Source organism: Macadamia integrifolia, chromosome 7 (assembly GCF_013358625.1).
Source record: "Macadamia integrifolia cultivar HAES 741 chromosome 7, SCU_Mint_v3, whole genome shotgun sequence".
Lineage (NCBI taxonomy): Eukaryota > Viridiplantae > Streptophyta > Magnoliopsida > Proteales > Proteaceae > Macadamia > Macadamia integrifolia.
Window position 1 is genome coordinate 32,360,310 of NC_056563.1, and position 25,149 is coordinate 32,385,458.

General features: G+C 37.7%; 3 protein-coding genes across 4 annotated transcripts in view; 1 reads left to right on the forward strand and 2 right to left on the reverse strand.

Moving 5' to 3' along the window:
• The window catches only part of LOC122084093 (probable prolyl 4-hydroxylase 9), a 10,030-nt gene extending 7,800 nt beyond the window's left edge, over nucleotides 1-2,230 (reverse strand). Inside the window, exons 1-3 of one of the 2 annotated variants that reach the window (XM_042652143.1) lie at nucleotides 1,910-2,230; nucleotides 1,703-1,819; nucleotides 146-303 (exon numbers count right to left, since the gene is read on the reverse strand). In XM_042652143.1, the coding sequence (XP_042508077.1) occupies nucleotides 146-303; nucleotides 1,703-1,819; nucleotides 1,910-2,029 (395 nt within the window). In that variant the 5' untranslated portion in view covers nucleotides 2,030-2,230. The remainder of the gene's footprint in view (nucleotides 1-145; nucleotides 304-1,702; nucleotides 1,820-1,909) is intronic. The other variant, XM_042652142.1, reaches the window with a different exon arrangement.
• A 2,512-nt stretch (nucleotides 2,231-4,742) lies between these two features.
• Nucleotides 4,743-13,449, reverse strand: LOC122085080. The gene is made up of 5 exons (XM_042653521.1): nucleotides 12,957-13,449; nucleotides 7,211-8,101; nucleotides 6,426-6,511; nucleotides 5,906-6,046; nucleotides 4,743-5,410 (listed from the first exon to the last, which is right to left on the reverse strand). The coding sequence occupies exons 1-5, from the start codon at nucleotides 13,353-13,355 to the stop codon at nucleotides 5,266-5,268; spliced, it is 1,662 nt and encodes a 553-aa protein (XP_042509455.1). The 5' UTR covers nucleotides 13,356-13,449; the 3' UTR covers nucleotides 4,743-5,265.
• Nucleotides 13,450-15,932: 2,483 nt separating this feature from the next.
• Nucleotides 15,933-19,736, forward strand: LOC122083751. The gene is made up of 7 exons (XM_042651642.1): nucleotides 15,933-16,267; nucleotides 16,412-16,501; nucleotides 16,597-16,751; nucleotides 18,649-18,769; nucleotides 18,844-18,963; nucleotides 19,050-19,120; nucleotides 19,197-19,736. The coding sequence occupies exons 1-7, from the start codon at nucleotides 16,157-16,159 to the stop codon at nucleotides 19,438-19,440; spliced, it is 912 nt and encodes a 303-aa protein (XP_042507576.1). The 5' UTR covers nucleotides 15,933-16,156; the 3' UTR covers nucleotides 19,441-19,736.
• Nucleotides 19,737-25,149: the final 5,413 nt, after the last annotated feature.

Sequence of the window (25,149 nt, forward strand, 5' to 3'; positions counted from 1 at the left end):
CCCCCCCCCCCCCACATACACACACAGAGACACACATGCTATAGCCTTTCATTGAATCAATGATAACGGGGAAATCCATCCATTTATCTTGGAAATTACTCCAAACTACCAGAAAGGTGCATGCCAATATGGAGAATAAAGTTACCTTGTCCTAATCCCCTTAGTGTTCTCCACAGTTTCTCCTTCCCGCAAAGCCAAGGTTGATGGTTCAAGGTTAGCCTTTGCCATTTTTATTATGCTTTTGCATTGTTCTGCAGTAGCAAATTTCGGAAAATATAATGCTCGAGGCTTCCAGCTTAGAACCTGGGCTTAAAAATTTCAGATGACACAAATAGTTATTAAAAATAACAGAGAAGAAACGAAGGGAAAGGAAGGAAAGGAAAGGAAAGATGTGCCCTTTGAATAAAAAGGTGAAAATCATCAGAACTAAACGTAAATGGAACACTAAGGTAAGAGAAAGTTTTGAATTTTCTTTTGGCGCTTGAATTCCTCTCTTGCTCCATCCATTTGGCCCCCTCCCATACCCTACCCCAAAACCCACAGAAAAAGGAAAAAAAAAAAAAAATGGAAAGACATATAATAGGAAATACATTGTGTCTTTTAATGACTTTATCCCCTCATTATTACCTTTTCTCTCCTTGCTACTGTGCGTTACCTATCGAATTCTACACAACACCTTTATTCAAATATTTTCATTACCATTTTCACCCTCCAGGCTTAGTTCTTGCGCAACCACAGTGATTGCAAATCTCTTGGTCTTCATTATCTTAATTATTACTGGATATAATATCGCCATGAATCATAAAAAGAACAATAACTGAATAATCACATGGTGTCAAAGGGGTAATGCAGAACAGATACTCCAATAAGTTCTTCGTATGTGATTGATAACTAATACCATAGGGCATGGGGAATTAGGACATTAAGTTCTTCAGGTCACAGAAAAGTCTGTAGAAAATTCCAGAACACACAATAAATCATAGACATTCCTTGCTACAGGATATGGAAGGACTGAGGTTAGCCAAAAGAATAATTTATTTCAACATCAACAAGAAAAGATCGAATCAGGAAAAGCAAACAAACAACAGAACATATGCTTCCTGCCAGACTGCAAGTGATTCTCTTCAACATCTCCTTGGCTTCATAAGCACATAGCACTTCAACAAAAGGTCCAAATGCAAAATAAGTCAAATCCAACAATCACCTTAATTTTCTATTGGATAAAAAAATAATTTGAGAGTAGTTCAGGATTCATTGGGTCCTTTACAACACACAAATTAGGAGCAATATCCACTCCACACAGAGAACAAATTTCAAATTCAAACTACCGTTACTCTGCTTCAAATCTTATTAATTTTAAACGAACAAATTTATCAAATATAATAATTTTCATTTTTTATGGCCAATTCCAGGTATATTTGAACTGACACAATAAATGCATTCACTAACATCAACTGAATACACTACTAGTTCGTCTCCCCCCCCCCCCCGCCCCTCTTTTGTAAGAAAATAAGTTGAACAAAATAGACCCTAAGATTTCGAAATCGGATCTCAAATTCAAAAGGAAGGAGCACACAAGTGAAAGTAACTTCTGATTCACGACTGCTACGCAAGTATAATATGTATTCAGTTCTGTAGTAATTAAGCTGAATCGCAAGCAACAGCAAAAGTAGCTCAAACCTCAAGGAAATAGATCAAGCACCTGAAAGGGCATCGAAGCAACCGAAGTTTCTCCAGTCTCTCCATGCGGCATCGGACTGTAATCTGTCATCTTGTCGACTGATTCAAGTAACCTCGACCTCCGGAGGCCAGAAACATCCTGTGAATGACGATCAGAAAGCATCGTAAGCTAGATCGAACAATACAAACCAGAAATTCTATGAAGAGCATAAAATAACAAATATATCACCTGAATTCGGAGCATGGAACCGAAGAGACCAACAAGGAAGAAAACGATGCATGAGAGGAAGACAGCCGGCAGCCCTAGCTTCGTTCCAGGGCCCCAGAGTCCTTTTCCCTTGTTTTTCATTTTCTAAATCCACAGACAAAATGCTGCAACTTCTCTCTCTTCGCCTTTGTTCTCGTCTCGACTCTCGATAAAAGCTCTTCCGCTTCTCTTCTGTTCTCTTCCGTTCTCTTCTCTTCAGTCTTAAATCCTTGTCGCCGGTTTCTTAGAAAACCAGTGGCAATCTTTCCAAGAAAACTAAAACGGCGGGAGATTTCTCTTCGAGTGTGAAATTACAGGAGTACTGCTCCACACTGCCAAGAGAAGTTCGAGATCTGGATAAATCATAAGGGTATTTTTGTCATACGGTAAATTTGAAAGCTATTTTACTACCAAAAATATATATATATTGGAAGCTATTTCTTATGAATATTTTACCCACTTCAACACGACCAAACGTCAACTTTCGAGTAGAAACCAGGTGACGCGTGAACTTTTAAAAGTCTTCCATTTCGAAGTCGTGGGAGTAATTAATATGCGTGGTCCCACCAGATTTACAGCCGGAGTGGTAGTTGGCGAACCACGGATTGTCGGATCGTCGCCTAAATCAGCAAATCCGCTGCGGCAGGACATGCGGAATTATCACGAAAGGTAATCCATCATCCCACGGGGTTCTCCACGTAAGGGAATGTTTCACACTAGACCAATGATTACGGAAAAAATGATATCATTCACCCATACACATGCAGTCTGAGGTTGTATTAGGATTACGTGTCCCAAGATGTTAGACTATTGCGTTATTGCGTGTATATATCTGACTGAAATTGAGAAAAACTCGTCGGAGAGAATCCGGCCTGTACTCTATGGCATGGCACCAATCACATGAGTTCACAATTGTTTTCTCGGTAAACTAATTCAATTTCAAGACATGTTCATTTCAAACCAAGGATTTAGTGATGATAATTTAAAATGCCACCCTTAGAGAATATTATTATTATTAGAGAGACACCTACATAAGACCAAATTATATTCAGATGCCTTGTTGTCAGTCATTGAATCACTATTAAGTGAGGAGTTAAAATGATTGTTATACCCACTAAAATGCATGTTCAATTCATATTTTATCCAAGCCCCTCATCGTTCCTACCTCCACTCACCTTTACCGTAGAGTTCAAGAAGGCTTTCTGCAAACATGTGAACACAGGTATATTTCGGGAAGAAGCCGTCGCTACTCATCGCCACTATTGTTGCTCTTCATGGAGAGAGATCGCTAATGCTCTGAAAACATGAAGGATTTGGGGATAAATAATACAGTATCGATTTGGGGATGGGGTCTTTTTCGATTTAAGATTGGGGACTTATTAGAGGGTATATAAGGTACTTCACCTTTTACAAGGGCATTTTGGTATTTGAAAAAATATACACTAACTGAAATCAACATATAAGGTATATTCTGTAACAACGACATACAGCAGTATGTTTGAGTATAATTTGGTATTATGCAAATGATGTTTCTCTAATAGTGGTGTTCTCTAAGGGGTGGCGTTGTAAATTATCCTATCCGTATTGATATTAGCAATACTAATCCATAAAAAACTAGTATGGATTGATCACTTTTTCTTACTAATAAAAAAAGTATATTATCTTTACGATTTTACCTCTGAAACGATATAGATAATCAATTCAATTAGCATCAATATCAATCTCGAGTAATACGAATAGAGCCAATCCGATACTAATATTTAGAACCATGCTTCAAACTATTAGGTTCATAATGGCACCATTTGATGGCTATTAGGTTCATAATGGTACCATTTGATGGCAAGGTTAAAAAAACAAAAACAGAAACAAAAAAAACAAAAACAAAAACAAAAAAAAAAAAACAAAACAAAAGTGAAAATTTTTATAATCATTATCTCGACATAATCACTAAAACATTATAAATATATCTCCCTCTTCTACTTCTAAAGTATCTAGGGATATGATAAAACAATCTCTGATTGCAAGCTTTGCATCGGTTCGATTCATAACACATCAACATCAAGAGAGGTTTGGGATAATGATATATCATAATTCGAATGACTAGCGTCGGTGCAGTGTAAAGGATGGGCACCGAATGCCACCGACACAGCCTTAAGGTGAGATATCCCTACTAAAAATCACAATAGTGTTAGACCCATAGTGTTAGAAGTAGTAGCTTTAAGTCGGAGTCACTGCTTCGGCTAGGAATCCTGAATCAGAGAGCACCTCCCCTTAGTCCATCTCTCTTCCTCTTTTTCTATAATGACATGTCTGTCCCTTTTAGGGGAAGGCGAGGGAGAGAGAGACTCGGGAGGTGCCGAGGTTGCTAAGGCTGACAAGAAAGAATATTTAGGCATGACTGACAACAGGGTACGCATTTAGTCTATTCCCTCTTCCTCATCTTCTATAATGACATGTCTGTCCCTTTTAAGGGAAGGCGAGGGAGAGAGAGACTCAGGAGGTGCCGAGGTGCTAAGGCTGACAAGAAAGAATATTTGGGCATGACTGACAACAGGGTGCGCACTCATGAGTGGAAATTATGGCAATTGCATGATTGACCAAGATACCATCACGGCCGTCACTTCCCCGCCCCCACTTGGATAGTTTAAGCCATCATTATTTTTTTTTTTCTCCTTTTGAAATCATTTTCCAAATTTTCTACTGCATCTCAGTAAAAACATTCCTCTTCTTCATACAATGCAATTTTTTTTTACTTTAAAAGCAGTTCTGGTAAAAATTTTTCTGTTGAAACAAACAAAGCCTTAAAGAGGAAAAGTAGAAAAGATATAACCATTGATTAATAAAACTTGGGTACATCCACAATGGATGAACTATACATATGACTGTTTTTCACAATGATGAAATAGGCAAGTCATAATGTAAGAATACACAAGCAACAATGCCAAAAATCAAAACGAGAAGTTTGCAAGTCCACATGGAAGTGGAAGATATCCTTTTCCCCTTTGATTCAGCTTTAGTCACCTCCTTTGTGTACCTCTAAAGCATTTGGTAAATGAATTGGGGACCTTGATGCAAGCAGCAACTTGGAAGTTATGGCATAGAAGCCAACAGATGCAAGTCATGCGACCACTGGATAAATAAACTTTCCCATCTATCAAGGTGTCTCATCATCATTATCCTGGAAGGTGTTGGTATAATATATCTTCAGGAGTCTCTGACGGGCCTTTCCTGTTTTGGACCCTCACCATGAAGGATATTTAATGTTGAAAATTACTGATGAACACTATTCCCTCAGCTGGCAAGCATTTCCTGAGAGCATGAGCTTCATGTGGTATCCATTAGATAAGTTTCTTGCACCAACGGAGAATGCTAAACAATTTTGGTTCAATAATATCCCTGACTGTTCGTTTTCTTCTTCTTGCGTCCTCTAGGTCGAGAGTTCTATATGCAAGAGCCACCAAATACATGGCAGGATGGAGTCTCCTAAGCATAACAAAAGAGACACGAAGCCTATTCAGTTCATGTGGTGGGAGTGTAGATTATTTCTTTCTTTCTTTTTTTTTTTTTTTTTTTTTTTTTTTTGGAGAAATATGTTTAGACATTACTAAACCAATTTGTTTCCAAGAAAATCCAACATCCCAAAATTTCTAATCAGCTGAAACAGAAAAGAGTTAAAAGAAATATAGCTCAGAAGGTCCAGGAAATTTGTCCACTATGGCAAAAAATCTCATAGCTGCATGTAATAGTAGGAATTGAGAGATGACATATAACTATTTGTGGACTTTTAATACAATTAATAAGGTAAAAGGCAGCATAAAAGAACCACGAGAGCTATATCCTTGGAAAACAGGGTAGGATATATGTGTGTGTGTGTGTGTGTGTGTGTGTGAGAGAGAGAGAGAGAGAGAGAGAGAGAGAGAGAGAGAGAGAGAGAGAGAGAGAGAGGTCATTAAGACATGAACCAGAAAGATTACTTACTTTTCAGGCTGTTCAGCTGCATCGTAGCCATCCCAATACCTTTCGGATGGCACTGTTCTTCCTCTCTTATCTCGACCGAATGTTTCAACATACCAGCCACCAATGTCATGCATGCTACAACGAGGCTCAAAAAGCCAAAATCTGTTGAATAAACTTATGCCAGTTGAGGATATCAATATATCTTAGTAAATGAAAAGACAATGAGGTGTTAAGCTGAATAAGTAATGCATTATGCAGGGGAACTTGACTCTTAAGAACATAATAGTTCATCATCTCTCAAATTTGCTGTTCAGCTTCAGCATGAGGTTCGCAAACTAGTTTCAGGATTATGATAGGCTTACAGCTTAACATAATCTGTGTTAGTAATTAACAAAAGCCTGCCAACATTACCAAGTTTCACTCTAGGGTGAAAAAATACTACAGATCAGAACATAGTGAACTTGGTTTTATCACCAGGCTGCATCAGTTACTATAAGTGAACAGCCACCAAAATAATTTTTGAGGAAATAAGTTAGCATACTTGCTAGGGGGTAACCGAGCTCTGCTACATCTACATTCACAAACAGAAACTTCATCTCCAACCTGATACCAGTGCATATGCTTCACCTGAAAAAAGATAGCATCAATACGTCAATAGAAAACTATTTTATTCAAAGAACAGAAAATTCTTTTGAGTAGTAGTGTAGCTGGCTTAGGGCATCCCAAGTTCAATCAAAGAACATGATATCTTTAACTAGCAAGGGAGTAGCTGTCACATAATTATGATTTAACTCACATACATCACAAATGAGCATCACAAAACAGAGAGACTACAAGGGTGTGACAGATAAAATATCTTCACATAAGGCACTACCAATTTTAGGCCCTCCTGAAGGGTAGCCTGCAATACCACCATCAGCAACATGGATTTGGATGCCGGTTGCTCTAGCATCATCGGTGGGAGGAAGAACCCCGCTTTCATTTTAAGATAACAAAAAGTCCAAGTTACAATCACCTTGTACAGAAATAACACCAAATCACATGCATATCAATCAAGATCCTGATCATCCCTCTACTGCTACCTTTCTATTAGAAGGCATCAAGATGTAAGAGCATGAAGTTCCAAAAAGTAGATATTCCCAACTTATAACATCCAAAGTGTTTCCCATTATCTCTTGACAATATGTCATAGACAAAATCAATATGTCTATAGCTAATGGTCACACATGGAGGGGGTGGGGGTGTGACAACAAAACAAAACAAATGTAATTGGAAAGCCATAGGAGTTTTGGAATGTGGAGAAGGTACATCAAAGGAAATACAAACCAGTAATGTTCTATGAATCATAATCACATGAGTCTTTGTGGCGTTGCTGTTGTAGACAAAGCAGGAACCTTCTTCTGGGCTGGTCCCCAGGCCACTTATTGTTCCCAATAGAACTGTTGATTCAATCAATCCACCAGATGAGTCTATAGAAAACTCTTTTCCTTTGCTTACTGGATCTCCATGTAAATTAAGATAAACATGGATCTGGTCTTGAGAATCTCGGTCTTCAGTCTCATTACAACATCTTTTAGGAGGGGTCCTAGTAGCCACAGCAACCATTCTTCCATAAATGTGCAATTCTAGATCTTTATAAACATCTGATGCAGAATCTTTGTAAGGTTTCCTGTGCATCTGTGGGACCTCTGAGTTATCCAAAATCCCAGATCTCATGGTGGTTGTTGCCTGCTGCGCAGTCTGAGACATCCCAGAAAGCATGGACATAAAAGAATCCAGCTTTTCAGAGTGTGCATATGATAATTCAGGAACTTTGTCAAGTAAGTATACAACTCCAAAAAGGTCACGTCCTGAAACCAAGTGCAGAACCTCAGGAGTTCCATAGTCAGACCTTTCCTCAGCTTCGAAACAGCCGGGAAGAAGGTCCATTGACTCAATAACAGGGCCATAATAAGCTGCATGGATGGCTGAATAGAATTCCCTCTCGAGTATGTCAAAATAACCCGATCCAACCACCACCTTTTCCTGTGATAATATTTCACTTATAGCAGATCTGTACCATTTCAGCCATTCAACTACTTCCATCTGCTTTGCCACAGTCACACAAGATTCATATCTGTACATAGATGAATGTTTTTTCAAAATTTTCTGCAGAACCTTCTTCTGAGAGAACAAATACCTGTCATAGTGTGCCCTCTTCTCTGAATCAGACAGAATCTGTACAGCAACATTTGGTGAAATTTCTTCAAGTCACAAATTTCACTTCATGAATATCATACCATGAATGATATGTTAGCATCCTTGCAAATCCATACACCATGCATGTACATTGACATGATAAAATTATTATGGAAAAAATAAATTATTTCGGAAAGGGGCTTTTGCAACCACATATTCTCATGGAATCCAAACCATACAACCGACTACAATCTTTTTATCCATACATGAATGTAAAATAGATGGTGAAATTGGAGTTCCTAATTAATAGATACTGATATAATCTCCATTAAAGAGCTGATATATATCATGCATCTTCCCTATTGATTATTATAGGTAGCAATGAGAAAGAAGATGAAGACCAAGTTGTGCCTCTTTAAGTAAGGTGATGCAGATCGCAGCCAGCAAGAAGAGGAAGAAAGCGGTCACTTACAGTTTGGTCTGGTTCATCATCAAACTAATCTTTGAACCAAAACAGACTTTGCATGTGGAGATTTCTCGTTCCCTTAAATGCAAAATTGTAGGAATCTAATTAGGTTTTTTTTTGGGTAAGGATCTAATTAGGATATTAACTTCTTATTTTTATTATTATTTAGTTGCATAAAGAGACTAGGATAAGTCCAGTCCTGTTTAAGAGTCTGTTTTGTTTCAGCCTTCTTATTTAAGTAGGTAGTTGAGTCAGATTAGGAAGCTTCTCACATTGCCCATGCATGTAGGAAGTTCCTTTCCTTTTAGCCTGCACATAGAAGGGAATCAAGGGATCCAAATTTGTTTTGTTTTATTTTAGTACTATATATACCAACATAAACAGCCTCTCCTGTGAAGCAGGGGGTAAGGCTGCGTATATTTGCCCCTCCCATAACCTGCAGTAGTGGGAGCCTCATGCACAGGGTTGCTTTATATACCAATGTAAAGGCTAAGAACCTCCCCCACATTTTGAGTAATGAGAATTGGCTTCAGCCTTTGTTTGTTTAGTTCTGTTGTGATTCAGAACTTGTACTGTATTGATTCAGTTCCAGCCATGGAATCAAGTATCGGTATCAGATCGGCCGGATCGGATCGGTATTGGCTGAGACTGATACCGATACCTGACCGATTCTGAGACGGGTATTGGCATCATCTTGGGTATCAGATACCGATCTGGATTGGCCAATCCCACCCGATCCGTTAAAAATTGCCCTCTTCTCGCTCCATTGTTGATCACTTTGAAGGTTTTCTAGCGATATCATCGTCTTCTTCTTTTACCGAAAACCCTAAAAATATTCAGTGAATATTTTGTTTGTAATGGTAGAAAAGAACATTTAAGGAGAGAAGATGAAGACGATGAAGAAGAGCATGAAGAAACAGAAGCGGAGGAAGAAGAAGAAGAGAGTAAGAAAAGGGTTTTAATTGGGGTTTCTGGAGCGAAGAAAGCGATTGTGAATTTGCAGATGCTTTGTTGTCAAGCTGATGGTTGTGATGTCGATTTAATATCAGCAAAGAGGTACCATCGCCGCGACAGGGTTTGTGAGCGGCATGCCAAGGCAGCGGTCGTTTTGGTCGGCGGTGTCAATCGGAGATATTGCCAGCAATGCAGCAGGTATCGTCGACTACTGGTTTGAATATTATTCTGATTGGGAATTTGGATCCGATTTTAGTTCTGATTCTGAGTCTTAATTCTTTTCCTTTATCAAATTCAGAATTTTGGGGTCTGTGTTCTTGATTTTGAGCTTTTAGTGATCCGACAATACCATTGGATGTGCAATATCTTTTCCTAATAAAATACAGAGATTTGCTTCCCTTGAAAAAATAAAAATGCATTACCAAAAAAAAAAAAAAAGAAACAGAGACTCCTGAATCCTGATTCTCATGGCTTTCCAAAAATCATGGCTTTGAACTTCTAACATTAGAAAAGCTAATTATTGCTGAATTAACTTACTTTTTAGAGTTTTTTTTTTCGGTAATTTCTTCTTCCATTTTGGTTTTTCATTTTTCTGAATTTTTTTAGATAAAAAAAAAAAATTTACCGATCCTAGCTGATACCATGACCGATCCGGAAAAACTGTACGATTTCCAATACTTAATGATCCTTGACCGATCCTTACCGACACCGATCAGTATCGTATCGGTTTTGATTGTGACCGATATCGATACCGATACCGATACCAAGTTTTAAAACCTTGGTTCCAGCCCTGTTGTGGTGATTCAACAGGTTAATTGGTGGCTAATCGAGTCCTTATGCGGTGATTCTAAGGTCATATTCTCTTCTCCTTTATCTTCTTCTATTCTTCTTCTACATTATGCATTCAGAAAACCAGGTCAGTAAGCACTAAGCAGAACATCTTTTCTGTTCATGTGCATACCCTATTTGATTGAATCTGGTTTTTCTCTTCCATTAAACCAGAGACTTCAGATATGGTTTCATAAGTAGCAAATGCTCCTTCTGTTCCATTGATTTCTGTTATCAAAACCTGATATTGCAGTTGAACTCTGTTTCTGATTTCTGATTTCTGATTTTAGAATATTACTCTGTAGATTTAACTGGTTGTCTACTGATATTATCTCCATTCACTGTGAATCACTGTTAAGTGTCATTCTGAATTCTGCATTCAGTTCTTAGATCTGGAATTTCCTATTGCAAGCATAATTCTCTAGTTATTAAGAATCTTACATTCAGATTGAACATGATTTCTGATCTATTATTTCCCCACATGATCTAAGTATTCAAGCCTTTTGGCCAGATCAGAGTCTTTGATCCTGGTATTAAACTTCGCTCAATTCTGGTTTCTAAACCTACACTGTGATTCAGGTTTTCATATTGGAATTCTAAACCCACAATAGAAGGAAGAAATGTGTTGGTCAACTAGACTTAGGGTTCTTCGCCACTGTGTGGTTGCAAGGTGGAAGTGCATACACTGTATGCATGATTGGTAAAATTGCTCAATGCCATCCAATCACGATTTCTCGAAGACATCTCCGTCAGTGTGGTTATTAGGGTGAATTGTGAAAATTGTATATGAGACACTGATTCATCACCCCACCCCCTTTTTTTTTAGTATCAACCTGGGAACATCAAAATGTTATAGGCACAATATCATAGGTGTTGGGCAGATAAGATACTCTAAGACTATGAGAGAGGTAGTTGTGTATAAAAAATAAATAAAAAAAAAAGAAGAAGAGAGAAAAAACCTTAAGACCCACTATTTTGTGTCTCCATCAGCAAGAGAATTCATTAACCTTTGCCTTAAATTGGAAAAAGAAGTTCAAAGAAGAGGACTAGAGAAGAGTTCTTTTGTGTAGTTTGGGATCCTCCAGTGAACACTAAAATCCTTAAACAGCCACCACTTGCAGCTTTCAGCCACCATCAACCTACCCAAGGGACAAAGCTCACTGAGGCTGAATAGGAGAGCCAATAGCTCAGTACTTACTTAGTGTCCTCCCCTAATAGAACATGGTAGCATCCAATTTGGATATGAAGACAATACCCATCCTTGAAGGGCCAAAGATTCCAAAAGTCACATATCAAAGTTAAGCTTGAAAGTGTGAATTCACAGTGCAATTGGAAGACAGACAGAGCTACAACCTAAGAGTGGGGAAAGGATGAGTTATACAGAACCAGTCTCCAGAGCCTGGTGATTGATTTTGTAGAAATGTCCGAGAAGAGTTCCATGGTTCTAGCTCATTGAGCTAATGGCCAACAAGATCCTTTTGAAGATGTCCTGGAAAGAGCTTAGCCATCCTGCACGAGTCTTGCATTTTTTGTCCTGACAAAGAGTATGTAGCTGGCCAGAAGACCATTTCAAAGGAATTATAGTACCATTCAACAACAAAGAATCAATGTCCTTCTGGAAAGTCCAATTCAGTTCAAGAAGGCATTTTCGAAGGGCCCTTTGAAAATAACCTCACACATCAAACACAAGTACACAACAGTTTAAGAATTCCTTTGTTTCCTCAACAAATTTCACAAAATTTTATGTATTTCAGAATTCATCCGTCCATGTGTCTCTGGAAGTGAAAACAATCATCAAGCATGTAACCCATTATGATAACAAGGTGCTTATGAAGCTCAGAAAGAGTCAGTTGAAACTGAAACCTTCTAAGGGTCCAGACTCCAGAGCCAGAGATGAATGGTTAGCACATGCTCAAGGTACCTCAGAACACCAATAATGCATTCAGTGAGCACAATTTCAGCTATTCAATTAGTTGTCCTGTCCAGTATGAGATTCTACTTCACCACCCAGGAAGTAGTCTAACTACAACCTCGACTCCACCCCCCCACCCCACCCCAACCCAACCCAATGACAAAGGAGCCAAACTATGGTGATGAAGGAAGCGGAGAGAATTATGGTTTTGACTGTGACTAGACCCATATTCCAGCATAAGACAAATGCTTCAGAAGAATTGGCCACAATGCTGGGAGAAACAAAGCTCTGTGTTCCAATCTGTAATCAGTAGTACCTTCTCTTCTAGAGAGAACCAAGAAGAGGAACAATAGGCCACTTCAGTCTGGGTTAAAAACGCTCATCCACCTCATATCAAATTTTGTTTGGAAGCAAGGCCAGAAAGCTTAATTTCATAGATTGGGCATTGGGCCAGGGGCTCAATCGCTAGATTTTCAACAAGCATACAATAGATCACTCCAAATCCATGCCTTGACCATGCAAGCCTTAGATTTTTCCTACCATAGTATAGTTCATACTTCATATGTCTTCTACTGTTCTCACTTCATATGCCCGTTGAACCATTTAGAAACACTACATAACACGAAGTGCAGAGGAATGCAATTCATTGTTGAACGTAGAGATTAAAACAAACCAGAAATTCAGGGGAACTAGATTACTGACTAGAAAGCTGCCCAGAATTATAATCACAATACCTCATAAGCTGCAAGAATTTGAACAAATCTTCGGGAAGCGTTAGGGTCGCGGTCGGAGCTAATAAGGTCTGGATGCGTTTCTTTGGCCAATTTATGGAACGAAGCTTTGATTTCCGCAGAGCTGCAGGTTTCCGACAACCCTAAGACGTCGTATGCGTTCTTTCCGGCGAATTCGTTTGGAGGAGTGGCTGTGTTACTGAACCATCGTCTGCCACAATTCACCAAGAACCAGTGAGCGCATGTACGATGATTGAGATAAGTTTGTGAGGAGATTGAAAGAATCGGACGATGATAGAATCCACTATCTCCGGCACGAGAAGCCATTTTCATTTCAACAAATCGGGACTTGGGGTTCACCGCTACAGCGGTATGACTCATCCCGGAGACATTTCTCGTCATTTTATTTAGCGGGTTTTTTAGGCTGGTTGCAGGTTGCCCCCGCCGGCATGTACACAGCCGGGATCCACTCCGGCACAACTGCCACGTGTAAGTTTCAAATAAGTTGACATATTACCACATCGTCGTCAATGTCGATTATTCTATGAAACTAACCTTGTCTTCATTGGAGATTATTTTACGATGACTTAAATACCCTTTCCTCTGATCCTCCAAGGCTCCAAGGACGTTTCAAAATTATTTGAAGGGTGTGACCTTTGTTCTTACATATCCAAACTGGTGGAATCCACTAAGGGTTGTTAATTGGTTTGGTTCAGTTTGATTCATATTTATTTGGTTGAAACTAAAATCATATCATTTACTAAATGGTTATACTTTGTAAAATCGCAATCGTTTAATAAACGATTTTGATTCTACGTTTTTTTTTTATGGTGTTAGTTTCACGGTTATGATCGCGGTTTATTCCATACGATTTTTAAACGGTTAATAATTAGTTTTTTAGTTTATTGGCGTGCTTACTAAAATTTATTTTTGTTGATAAACGCTTCAAAATTTTATCAAATTAAATGACACATTGAACAAGCAAATATTTAATTACATAATAGAAGTAAATTATAAAATAGACTGTTGGACAGCCTCTATGGTCCTTAATTATTCCCTAAATTAAACCATTATATTTTGTTAAAACAACCAAATATTTAATCATTAGTTGGATCGATTTTTACAGTTTAAACGACCCATTTTTCACGGTGTTAATTCGGTTTGAAACAAACAGGTTAAACAGTTAAAACCGACCCGACCCATTTAACTAATCGGTCTTAAACTTGAAATCAAAATCAAACCATTTACTGAACAATTTTGCAGTTTTGGTATAAATGACTTGGTTCGATTTCGATAAACGGTTTTGGTTTCAAATTCACATCTTTATAATCCACCACTAAGTTGATTGTTTGATGAATTCCATCTATATGAATTAGCCCATATGAAAATTTTTGAGGACTTGATCCGCTCTTGAGACCTTGAGGGTTCGCTAAGGTGTCAATCGGTTGTTTGAGCGAAAACCAAAAAGGGTTGGATTCTTTTTTTGCTGGGTTCGATCTGGTTTTTTTTTTTGGGTAGAAGATTCGATCTGGTTTGATTCATTATAATATACATAAGAACCGAAACTGAATAATTTTCATAATTTCGACATGAAAGTCTCATCGAAACAATTCGGTTTTATTTAGTTTCTATTAGATTCCTATACAATCTTAATAATTCAGTTGAAGTTGAAATAACTTGTTTCAAACAAACAAAATTAAAAAGAAAATAATAATTTCATGAAGATACTTCCACGATATCAAATCTAGTAACTTTTTTTACATGATTAAAAGTATATGGGAGAATGATAGGTATGCTAGCACGATACCTAGGAAATAGGTATGCTAGCGAATAGTGGTTGTCAGATGAAAGATTAAAGATCTCATCCGTTTGTAATTTTTGTCATACAAAACTTACTCAATTATGCCGCTCTACGGTCTTCCTTCCCCTTTTCCTCGCCAGCTCCGACTCCGGCAGCGCTGCATTCTGTTTTTTTTTTTTTTTTTTTTTTTCTGTTACTCCCTATCTCCCCCGACCAGATTGAGCTCAGTTCTCTTCTTCTTCTTCTTCTTCTTTTTCTTTTTTTCTGGTTTTTACTGTTCCTCTCTCTCTCCCCCTCCCTCTGAGCTTTCTTTGACCTCGGCAGCGGTTGCGGCAGCAGTAGCGGTTCCTCTCTCTCTCTTCCCCTCCCTCTGAGCTTTCTTCGACCTCGGCTGCGATTCTCTTCTTCTTCTTCTTCTTTTCTGGTTTTTGTTGTTCCTCTCTCTCTCCCCCTCCCTCTGAGCTTTCTTCGACCTTGGCAGCGGCTGCATCAGCGGTAGCGGCAGCGGCTGCAGCTGCGGTCCATCAACAACGGCAGTGCCAACTACTTTGCTTTCTCCGGCTGGATCCGGTGAATGAATGATTTTTTCTGACGAGGAGAGAGAGAGAGAACGAGTAAAGGTGTTGCAACTGTGCATTGAAAATTTGTTTATCTTCTCTCCATCCAACGGTTCAATTCATGTTGATCAAATCCTACGGTCAAAATGCCACTAGCATTCCTAATTCCTAGGTACTACGCTAGCATACGTGTCATTTTCCTAATATATATATATATATATATATATATAGTTCACATTAATTGTGGATAACTCAACTATTATGTATAAGAAGATATCTCACTTCAAGCCAATTGGTTTTAAGATGAAAGGCTGGACAGGATATCAGAATGAACAAATTATAATGTATAATAGATATAACAGGCAATCTATTTTCAAACCAATTGGTTTTAAGATGAAAAGCTTAACATCGCTTAATTCAAGAAAGACACAAAATTGTAAGGGGTTTAGTATAATTTAGGTTCAGGGTTCTGTCCAGTTCACTGACTCCGTTTCTAAATTAACATATTCTACCAAAATTTATTTTTTTCTAAATTAACACTCTTACCGCACGCTGCCAGTGCAGGGTAATCTCCCACACTACACTATTTGCAGTGTGGCGGGGAAACTCCCAGTCACCGGTTCTCTCTCTCTTCTATCTACTACAAAGAAGAAAAAGTTTGATACGAAGAAGGATCTTTGCACCACAGCACAAATTGGAAGGGTGGTTTGGGGTTCTTTAGATGGGTGACACTGGGAATCCCTTGCTAAAACTTGTCGTTGTAATGGACATGGTATGATTCTCCACATTAGGTTACCTAATATAGAATTTTTTGAGAAGCAATTTGGGTTTTGGCTGGACAGAGAATGAGCTCAGCTTCAGCCTTGGAAGCAGATACGCCTGACCTGGTATGTCAGCTTGACAACGTCCAGGGGATGGTCGATGCCCTCAGCTCCGTTCGATGGAAACGCCACCAGGTTGGTTGGTCCCATTTCATTTCCTAGGCATTGGGTTTCTGCAATTTCCCTTATCATGAATCTTATCAAGGTTGCGACAGTATTGATTCTGAATTTCTAGGGTTTCCTCCATTCCTTTGGTTAATCCTCTCGTACATGAATTAGGATGCACTTGTGGAACTGTCGGAGCATGGCATTGTTTTGATTGTTGAAGAAACCGGTTGTCTTCAGGCCAAAGTATATCTGAAGCGTGAGGTATTGATTTTCTTTTCAATTCTAATTGTTTGGACGCCTCAACCATTTTTCTGAATTTACATTTCAGTTTTCTTAACTTGATTTCCGGCTTTTAGCTTTTCCTCACTTACGAATGTGGCACTGAACGACGCCCAAGATTCGGATTGAGCTTGAGCCTCTTTGTTGATTCCCTGAACACATTTTCTACTCCTGGACATCCAAGCACCATTGAGATTCGGTATCCAGGACCTGATATGCAGCTCCTTCTCAAGTAATTCTCTTCCATTGTCTCCAGTTCTTAATTACTGAATTTTATCCTCCTATGTTAATTATTAAACTTAAACCTTTTGTATTATGTCGTGGATTGAGCATAAAGACTGAGGTGCTTTATGAAGCCTACTAGCCATTCGGTAACTCGAAGACATCTTGGCAATTGGCATTCTTGGTCAGGAAGAAAGCCTTGTGATTGCTTTTGTGTAGTATGATTTAAATCTCTGGGAGCTTGGCTATATTACCGCTCTGGGTAATAGCCTTTTTTTTTTTCCTTTATGAACCAAAAAGATGGATTAGAACACTGTAGACCCTGGACAAAAACATCAGCAATAAGGGTGCCAAAAAATCTGGAGGAGTTGCAGTCCAGAAACCATGGTGTTAAGTTTGTCTCGAATTTTTGACCCGTTTTGAAGATTGACCCGATCCGACATATTTTGGTGGCGACCCGAATGAGAAGTTTTCTGAGATCTATGATGGAAGCAGAGGGGTTGGGCTGATAGGTCGACCCATGACTTGGAATATATATAATGTATTGTTGCTTGTTGAGAAAGTCATTTGTATTTTGGGGTTTTTCGAATTAGGGTTTCAGGGCGAGTTTTCTCGCCGTTGCTTGGGTGTAATCTCTCTTCTGCATAGTGAAATATCTTCTTCTTCGCCCTAGGACGTAGCACACCACCCTGGTGTGTGAACCTCGTTAAATCTCTGTGTTGTGCAGATCTATTGTTTATTTATTTTTCGTGTTTCTTGGTGTTTGATCTAACACATGGTGTTAGTACCACTGAGGCATTTTGACTATCCTGCTAATATATTCCAGCTTATACTGATTAACTTAAAAAAGTACATCATCAAAAAATTTAGGATAGTAGAGTATATATGCAACAATGGCTGCATATCTCCATGGGCTTTTACTCAGACCTTGATAAATTCAGATGGATTCTTTGGAGTTGTATTGGTTTTCAATTTTCCAGTCTTTCTGAGCCTATTTGGTTGAGTACATATATTTATATTTATATTTCTTCTTGGTAATCGTTAATTTTATTCAGTAGATTTTCAGATAGTAACCTTCATCTGAAATTTCAAATCTTTCTGAGCCTATTTGGTTAAGAACCTCTCCTGAAATTGAACCAGTTATCTACTGGTTTCGTTTGTGTCATGAGGTTGAAGAAGAAGCCCACTTTTTGTATTTTGCAGGAGGCCCCAACTTTGGAGAATGACATAAAAGCCTTCCCTTCTTGAAATCCATACTATTTTTTTTTTCTATCCTTCTAATTTCTAAAATACCCTCTACTTCAATATTTATTTCCAGATGAGACCCTGAATCTGTTTTCCTTTCATTCAAGGGTTCTAAATTGCAGAAATATTTACAGAATAAACACCACTTCTTTATAATTGGATTTTTATCGCTTTAGTGGTCCCATAGAGAGCCAGAATAACGGTTAACAAGACTTCCTATGGTTGTCTCAAACCGCAGATAGATTAGGAAGAAATAAGCGGGTGTCAAGATGGCCAGTTTGCTGCAAAAGGAAAAGGATATTATTGATTGTATAGAAAGATTGTAAAGGAACTCAATGGATTCCTCACAAATATCATAGCTCATTTTTGTGTACTTGTTGTATTCACTAGTAGAACGCTAGAAGAGTTTTGCTTTTAAAGAAAGAAAAGTTGAATGAGTGGGTGGAAACTTGAAATAATTTGCCAGCACTGAAATCTACTTAGCAAGGAGTTGTAGAATTAACATGACATCCCATTAGATTTTCAGATGGATACTTCCTTATTTATGACTGTCCTCAGTCGTCGTTTTCTGTAGCCATTAACTTTGCTTCAAGAGTACCTTCTCCCTTTTCTAAGACACTGCCTCAGCAGTACTTGAATTTTGCTTATCTATGTGAATCTAGGTCAGGTGATACACCAGATGCTTGCATATATGCTGAGATAAGAACAAGAATTCCTGATACCTTGTCGTGGGACTACAATTTTGAACCGGCGGGAAGCACCCCACTCACTTTTACTGTGAAGGTATTCATTTTTCCTTTAAGCATATTTAACTTGACCTTACCTACATTATTCTACTCATAATGGGAAATTTCCAGTCTGCAGCTCTGAAGGAGGCCATTGATGATCTCGAGTGGCCAGGTTCAGGCATCCAGATAGTTCTACAGCCAGATCCTCCATCGGTTACCTTTAGAGGTGAAGGCCATGGTGACTTACAGGTATCCTTGACACCTAATCATATGAGCTAGAATGTTTTAGTTAGCATTTAATCCTCACCGTCGTTCAAACTTGTCATTCTTGACAGATTGACTTCATGTATTATGCAAATACCGATCTTCTGATTGCATTTCAATGTGATCGTCAGGTCTCTTACAGGTATCATCAAATTCATTCTGCTCAATACATTTGTCTTGTTATCTAAGTATATTGCTTCTTGCCTCAATTTTTTTAGGTATAAGTACAAGTTCCTCCATGCAACAACTTCAAACATTCCTAGCAGTGTTATAAAGGATAATAGGGGGAGCAAACTGTCTATTGGAAGGGGTGGAATGTTGAAAGTACAGCACCTGGTTTCTGTTGCAAGATCATCCATCCCACACATTGATTCTGCTGGCTATCAGCAACCTAGTCGAATTGCTTATATCGAGTTCTTTGTCAAACCAGAGGAAGAGGAAGATCCTGTCAATGATTCATAGACATTTTTTTGAAGGCATTACTCCAAAATCAACCATTGTGCTTTTATGTGAGGTTATGTTTCAACAGTTTCTTAACGAGACTTGTTTTAGTTTTGATTTCCACAGGTGAACTAACTTCGCTAAGTAGGAGGATAGATATGGGACATGAAGTTGTGATATCTTCTTAATGGTTGTCCTCTGCTATTTTCATTTGTTTGGTCGTCGATGGGCTCTAATGAGGGAAGAGTTTAAAGTTCTTCAAAGATTTGAGTCTATTGATTTGTTAAATTATTTGATGATGACCTGTTTCCCTTTTTGTAAATTGTATAGGCTCTATTTTGGGGAGGTATTTTTTTTTTTCTTCTGAGATTCTTTGAAGATCATTTAATTTTTTTCCCCTATTCCTATCTAATATATGCATATATGGAAAATCGACCGGTATGAGGCCTGAACGCTTAGCCACCTTATTTTGTCACATGGAAGGATGATGTGGCAATTTCGATTGTTGACAATAAATAACATGGTCTAAACTAGCCATATGGCAGATTTTAGAGTTTAGTCTTAATCATATACCCTCCCATTATATACCCTTGCAACTTCTTAGTAGTCTATACATGTTGTAAGGGGTCAAGGGTTGAAATTTGATGTGGTGAGAAGGGAACTTGAACACTGCCTGTTCACTAAATGTGGGGCCTTTTTTTGTTTTTTTTTTATTTAAGGAAAAGAATTAAACAAGAGCTAATTGTCCCGGCAATATTTATACAAACTAGTGTTTTCCCTAATCTGAGTTTTGCTACTCACTGCCTCATGGGCAATATTTTTAACCAAAAAGATTGATTTGCTAGAATTTACAAAAAATTCTACATCTTCAAGCGGAGGAAAATAGTGATCCAAGGCCAACATGCTGTGTTTTTTCCTGCTATGTTCAAGATCTTCGTCATCAGTCCAAACTTTGTTTACTGTCCATTCTTTTCCTCATGCGCCTTTAGCATCCCATGAAGTAGCCCCTTTGATGTTGCCTGCAATACCTTTTCATTAGCATTTAGAAAGAAACATTTTCCTTCTGTTATTAGAGATATTTTTGGTTGGAATGGTTGTTCCTATGATTTAAGCTATCATGTGACAAATATTTGAGGTAATTGAAAATTTTCCTATGAGGGCTGGGTAGGAAACCATAAATAAATTGTTAGCTCTTGGAAGGGGGATTATTTTATTAAAAGGGAAAACAATTCTTGAGGTGGTGTGGTGCCTGCACCTAGACATGAGAGCGGATCAGGTTCACGTATGAGAATGTACGAGAACAATTATGATCCGTGGATATAGAATCAATTTTCCCTTTCTTCATTTAATAGATTCTATATCCACGGATCAAGAGTGTATGAGAACATTCTCGTACGTGAACCTGATCCATACACAAGATGTGAGGGGGGATTAAATGACATGATTGTCCCTATGAAATATTAAAATCTCACCCTTGTTGATGCCCATGTGCACAATGTCATTGGCCGATTACCTACCCTTGTATAAAATAGAGAAGAAATAAACTATAAAAGAGTATAAGGTAAAGATTAAAATATTTCAAAGATTGTGATTTTTTTCCTCCATTCTTCGTCGGCGAAAACACAATAATACTTGATAGGGTTTTAGTGCACAGTATCGGCACTAGTATTTTTTTTTGTTAACCAAGGTGTCCGGGCCAGCTTACGCGCACCTCGACTAATCCTCGGGGAGACTAGCACAGCAACCCACAGCCATGATCTCTACTTAAATCGCAGATGCACAGATGGGGAATCGAACCTAAGACCGTGCGCCTAATCCACACAACCCCTAGTTCCCCCTAACCATCTGGGCAACCGACAGGTGGGTATAGAATAAATAAGAAAACACACACACACACACTCACACAATGCGTACGACAGGGTTCGATCCCACGACCTCCTCCCCTGGGTGCCAGCTCCACAAGCCGAAGCTACCACCACTAGGCTATCCTAATGTTCGTCGGCACTAATATTGGTCACCATCTACACTCATAATCATCTGTACTGGGTTTTGATTGGATTGTTCATCCACTCAATACCTACATGGATTTTTTTTTGGATCATTTTGCTCTTGCCTATTCTGAAACCACTGATACACTAATGCGGCAAATCCAATGGATCAATGACAATGCCATGGTCTCTACTTAAATTGTAGATGCACAGATAGGGAACCAAATCTGGGACCGTATGTCTATCTACACAATCCCCAATTCACCCTAATCATTTGGGCAACCCATGGATGAATGAGACAATACTACATTATTGGATTGGATGGTTCATTTTTGAGGTGGATGAGGAGAGAGATGGGTATTGTCCGGTGGGCATTCATCTTGTCTTAGTCATAATTTATGTAGAAGTTGATGCTGCACCTGTAGCTTAACTGTTGCATGTTCTTATTCAATAAGGAGATGTTGAAGCTTTCTTTGACTTTATTATACACTCTCTCTTGGTCCCGTACAAAGAATTATTGAAACCTTTTTCGGGTAAACGAATTTTTGAAATTTTGAAAGAGATTATGCCTTCAGATCAGCCATCAGGCATTCAAATAAATGGAATGGACAATGGGATTTGCCTTAGTTGGAAATTGGCTAAACTCGATTTCAAATTGATCGATTCAATCGATTTGATTTCAATTTTTAAACCCTAGCTCTGATACCATCCATAATCATAGCATCTAACTCTATTAATACAAATTCACCGACTTTTAAAATTAATAAGGAATTAAACCTTGCAAGAAAGGCCCGATCCTTCAATGCCTAAGGTGGTCCCAATAGGAACATGTAAACGCCAACCAGAACCAATCAAAACAAAATTTATGGCTGTCTTGGATTAATGGAGGATGGTGTGGTAGATAGGAATTTACACTGATATAGTGGTTGATTACTTATTAACAAGAGATACTGAACCACCGCCACCTTCACCAGATTGGCCATCAAATGCAACCAATGAACAAATCTATCAATAATTAATGGTTGTTTTCCAACAACAAACCAGAGTATAATAAAAGAGGGGACCCCAAAAAAAAAAAAAAAAAAAAAATCAAAATATATGATTCAGATTTTTTTTTTTTTTTTGGTTGGTATTTTTTTTGGTAAAAAATGTTTCAGATTCTAATTGATCTTTATATGCTCTCCTTCAATTTTGGTGTCTGTAGAGAATCTTATCATTGTTCGGTGGATGGAAAACATTATAAACCATGATGGGTTATATTCATTTTAGTTGAAACTTATTGTGTACATGGCTGGTTACAATTGGATGGAGGACTTTGGATCTATTGTTTCAATAGGTGGAATGAAGTGAAGTGTAGTGAACGGATCCGACATTAATAATATTTTAAAAAAAAATTGGCATAATAAAAAGTGTACTACAATAATATGGTATGTGTTTAATACGATCGTTTCTGTAAGCAAAAATATGAATATTTTTTTACCATGAAACATATATATATATATATATATATACTTAGGATTTTATGTCAGAAAGAACTTAAAAGACCCTCTTTATGATTAGTTAAAATAAATATTAGGAGTATTCCTGCATCCCTCTCTATATATGTTTGGATTTTCAATTGGGATTGGGTTTTTATTTATTTTTTAAATAAAAAATACTGTTAAAATCAATAATATAGAAAAATACTGGAAAAATTATAAAAATACATCTTTGATTCTGCATCTCTTAATGAAACGCGTATTTTTCGTATCTGAAGTTATATACGTAAAAACATAAATTCGACAGTTAAACGTTTGGATACAAAAAATATACACGTTTAATATGCTTATTTACTAACTATGAATCCATTACATACATAAGGTATAATTGAAATTAAAAAGAGAAAAGGAATTAGATCCTATCCACATGTGAAAATTCACGTACAATTTTGTGAAAGAAACACGTCATTTATTTCCACAAAATAATAAAATTAACTTTTTATCTCAGATTGTTCCACAAGGCTCACAGAATCTGTAAGATTAACATTTCGTTCAAACTTCTAATGTTTTGTTAAAGAACAGCCAATTAGCATGGCTTGCTTTCATCCATCTTGAGGGAGAAAGGTCATGGGACTAAGGAACATACAGCAACCTTTTTACATCCACTGTAGTTGTCCACATGCAAATTACCAAAACATGGATACTCACAAGAAGTGGCCGATCTACCAAAACATCTAAGCATAGATCATAATCTGAGAAAGGTATTCCAGAGCTAGCCGGATGAGTGTATGGTACCATTCTTTTTCAATCTCTTTTCTCTTCGCATGAAATAATCTTGTTGCTTTCCTATGTATGAAATTATTCTATTGTACTTTATTGGTACACTCCTATATGCCACTTGCTTTTAGAACTCCCTCTCTTATATAATAAACTTATAGGTTGTGGCAAATGGATTTTTTCTACCATTAGGGCTTTGTGATCTTTTTAAGCGTGAATTTTAGAAAATTATATCCAATTTGATTGCATGAGACAAACCCATCTTCATGAGCGGTCATGCCTTATTATATGTTCAAAATACACCTCTTGAAAATATGAATGCATCCAAACTTTCTATTCCAACCTGAAGCTTGTACCTTTTTTTATACTTGACAAGCTCTTTATACATAATGTCTTAAGGTTTTAGGTTAGACCCTTCGATATTGTGTCAGAGTATATGTCTCTTTGTTATCTTTCCTGTGTTATCTATCAAACATATAGATGAACATATATTGAAGCTCTACATGAAGACGGGTATTAAGATATTGAAAATTATAGAATTATAATCCCACTTTCTCGTCCATAAGAGATGAGCTCCTCACGTAAAGTAAACCAACTACACTCTATATAAAAACTATATTCCCTTCCCAATCCTTTCACGGGATCATATAATTTAGAATTGAAAGAAGATCATACTACAAACAACCAGTCAATAAATCGACAACCTTTAGCATATAAAGGCTTTATACATTATATCTTTTTCTACAGATAAAATTAAAGTCTCGTGAATGATTTACCCTTTTGCTGAGTTGAATATAGAGCAGTCAATAAAGAAAAGAAAAGAAAAGCAAAAGGGAGAAAAGAATTGTTGGTTGAGGGGTAGAAACCCTAGAATTAAACCCTGGATCATTCTTTCCTTTCTATCTAAGTCCTGCACTCCTCCACCCACCAATGAAGCTTTGAAACTTAAAATTAGGAGTGAATGAGGTTGGTAAAAGTGCAAAACCAAGATTTAGTTTATGATATTGATATTAGTATTGGTTGACGTTGATATTGATCAGTGGCATTGAAATGGTTTTAATTTTAAAAAAATTGTAAAAACAAATTAAGAACCTATTTTTTTGACCATATCCATCTATACCTCTACTTCTTTGTTTGTTTCTTCTCGTTCCCTCTATTTTGATTTCCTGATTTATTCCTTTCTTTGGGTTGGTATGTTTAGTCCTTCGCTAGTCAAGCTGGTTCCTAATGGGTAGGGCCTTTGCCCTTGCTTAGAGGTTCAAACTTTGTCTATTGTATCTATTTTATTTATATTTAATATATTTTTTATTTGCCAAAAGAAAAATATTCCAAGAAACTTGCCTTGAGCCGTTGACCATAATGACCTAACATGTAATGAAATGAGAAAATGTAAAAACGGAAAAGGAAGAGACTAACGGTAGAGGCAAAGGTAGCAATCTTTCCTTCATGGAGGGTGAAGACAGAATCTCTTCACTGATGGTGATATA